This window comes from Coturnix japonica, linkage group LGE22C19W28_E50C23 (genome assembly GCF_001577835.2).
Source record: "Coturnix japonica isolate 7356 linkage group LGE22C19W28_E50C23, Coturnix japonica 2.1, whole genome shotgun sequence".
Taxonomy (NCBI): domain Eukaryota; kingdom Metazoa; phylum Chordata; class Aves; order Galliformes; family Phasianidae; genus Coturnix; species Coturnix japonica.
The window spans coordinates 687666-690911 of record NC_029544.1 but is presented as its reverse complement, the minus strand read 5'-3'; the positions used below and the strand labels follow the sequence as shown (position 1 = coordinate 690911).

At 55.7% G+C, this 3246-nt stretch overlaps 1 protein-coding gene across 1 annotated transcript in view; it reads right to left on the bottom strand.

Annotated features, from left to right (window-relative positions):
- The window catches only part of WNT1 (Wnt family member 1), a 7973-nt gene extending 5097 nt beyond the window's left edge, over nucleotides 1-2876 (bottom strand). Inside the window, exons 1-2 of the mRNA XM_015886885.2 lie at nucleotides 2336-2876; nucleotides 2007-2050 (exon numbers count right to left, since the gene is read on the bottom strand). Of these exons, the coding sequence (XP_015742371.1) occupies nucleotides 2007-2050; nucleotides 2336-2436 (145 nt within the window). The 5' untranslated portion in view covers nucleotides 2437-2876. The remainder of the gene's footprint in view (nucleotides 1-2006; nucleotides 2051-2335) is intronic.
- Between the last annotated feature and the right edge of the window lie 370 nt (nucleotides 2877-3246).

Sequence of the window (3246 nt, the reverse complement as noted above, 5' to 3'; positions counted from 1 at the left end):
TTTGTTATGGAGGGGGGGCTTTGAAGGGGCGCCCTCCCGGGGCTGATGGGGCTGAGAGGAGGGGCTGGTCCTGGTACACACAGCCCAGTTCCCATTGCTCCATATTCCAGTTCCTATATTCCAGTTCCCATATCCCATATCCCATATCCCATATCCCATATCCCATATCCCATACCCCATATCCCAGTTCCCACTCCCAGTTCCCATACGCCATATCCCAGTGCCCATACCCTATATCCCATATCCCATACCCCCTACCCCATATCCCACATCACATCCCACACCCCATACCTCACACCTGATAGCCCACATCCCATACTGGATATCCCATACCAGATATCCCATACCAGATATCCCATACCAGATATCCCATACCCCCTACACCATATCCCACACCCCATACCAGATATCCCATACAAGACATCCCACATCCCATACCCCATATCCCACATCTGATATCCCGCACCCCAAATCCCATACCCTACATCCCATACCCCCTGCCCCATACCTCACACCCAATACCTCACATCCCATACAAGATATCCCACACCCCATATCCCACATCCAATACCCCACATCCCACACCCCATATCCCCCCCATACCCCATACCAGTTACCCCATAACCCCACATCCCACATCCCATATCCCATATCCCATATCCCACACCCCATAGCCCCACACCCCATATCCCCTATAGGGCTGTCTGACCCCATATCCACCCCATACCCCATATCCCCACACCCCATAACCCTACATCCCAACATCCCATACCAGATACCCCATACCCCATAACCCCATACCCCATACCAGTTACCCCATAACCCCACATCCCATATCCCATATCCCATACCCCATATCCCATACCCCATACCCCATACCCCATAACCCCATACCCCATACCCCATATCCCCCCCATACCAGTTACCCCATAACCCCACATCCCATATCAGATATCCCATATTCCATACCCCATATCCCACATCCCATACCCCATAACCCCATACCCCATACCAGTTACCCCATAACCCCACATCCCATATCCCATATCCCATATCCCATACCCCATATCCCACATCCCATACCCCATAACCCCCTACCCCATATCCCACATCCCATACCAGTTACCCCATAACCCCACATCCCACATCCCATACCAGATATCCCATGCCCCATATCCCACATCCCATACCCCATACCCCATACCCCATAACCCTATATCCCAACATCCTATACCCTATATCCTATACCCTATATCCTATACCCTATACCCTATACCCTATACCCTATACCCCATACCCCATATCCCATATCCCATATCCCATATCCCATATCCCATACCCCATACCCCATATCCCATACCCCATATCCCATACCCCATATCCCATACCCCATATCCCATATCCCATATTCCATACCCCATATCCCACACCCCACATCCCACATCCCATACCAGATATCCCGTACACCATATCCCACACCCCATAACCCCACACCCCATATTCCACATCCCATACCAGGTATCTCATACCCCATATCCCCCCCATACCCCATAACCCCATACCCCATATCCATACCAATACCCCATATACCCCATACCCCATATCCCATATCCCATATCCCATATCCCATACCCCATATCCCACATCCCCCCCATACCCCATAACCCCACACCCCATATCTCATACCAAATACCCCATAACCCCATAACCCCACATCCCATATCAGATATCCCATATTCCATACCCCATATCCCACATCCAATATCCCACACCCCATAGCCCCTCACCCCATACCAGTTACCCCATAACCCCATATCCCCCCCATACCAGTTACCCCATAACCCCACATCCCATATCAGATATCCCATATCCCACACCCCATAACCCCACACCCCATATTCCACATCCCGTACCAGATATCTCATACCCCATATCCCACATCCCACACCCCATACCCCACACCCCATAACCCTACATCCCAACATCCCATACCCCACATCCCATACCAGATATCCCATACACCATATCCCACACCCCATAACCCCACGCCCTATATTCCACATCCCATACCAGATATCCCACACCCCATATCCCCCCATGCCCCATACCAGATACCCCATAACCCTACAGCCCACATCCCACATCCCATATCCCATATCCCATATCCCATATCCCACATCCCACATCCCACATCCCATATCCCATATCCCATATCCCATATCCCACATCCCATACCCCATACCCCCACACCCCATATCTCATACCAGTTACCCCATAACCCCATACCCCCCATATCCCCCCATATCCCCCCATACCCCCATACCCCCCCACTCACCACCACCTCCCGCTGTTATTCACCGCCCTCGCCGTCCCTCTGAGCGTCGTGAGCGCGCACAGCGCCCGGAGCGCGACCACGATGACGGCGGGGCCGCGCATGTTGCGGTGTTTCCCCGACGGTCCCGCTCCGTTCCCGCAGCGCCGCCCTATTTATGTCCTATGGAGCCCCCCGGTCCGGCCGTTCCATCCACGCGTGTTTCCGTTCCGCTCGTGGTTCGGGCGGGGCGGGGCGGTACCGACACCCGGGGCCGCGGTTGGGGCGGGCGGCGGGTGCGCGACGTCGGGGCTGCGCTGCGGGATTGGGGTCTATGGGGTCTATGGGATTAAAGGGGGGGGGTGGGGGGTTCGGTTGGAGGTTCGGCGGTCCCGGTTGGGTTCGGTTCGGTTCGGTTGGATGGTTCGGGAGTCGTCGGGTTCGGTTGGACAGTTCGGGAGTTGTCGGAGCTCTATAGGATTAAAGGGCCGGGGGGGGTTGGACGGTTCGGTTGGAGGTTCGTCGGTCCCGGTTGGGTTCGGTTGGGTTCGGTTCGGTTGGAGGTTCGTCGGTCCCGGTTGGGTTCGGTTCGGTTGGACGGTTCGGGAGTCGTTAGAGCTCTATAGGATTAAAGGGGGGGGGTGGGTGGGTGGTTGGGGGGGGGTTCGTCGGTCCCGGCTGGGTTCGGTTCGGTTGGACGTCGGAGCTCTATAGGATTAAAGGGGGGGGATGGGTTCGGTTCGGTTGGAGGTTCGTCAGTCCCGGCTGGGTTCGGTTGGGTTCAGTTCGGTTCGGTTGGACGGTTCGGGAGTTGTCGGAGCTCTATAGGATTTAAGGGGCGGGGGGGGTTGGACGGTTCGGTTGGAGGTTCGTCGGTCCCGGTTCGGTTCGGTTGGACGGTTCGGGAGCCGTCGGATCTCTCCGTTCCGTGAGTG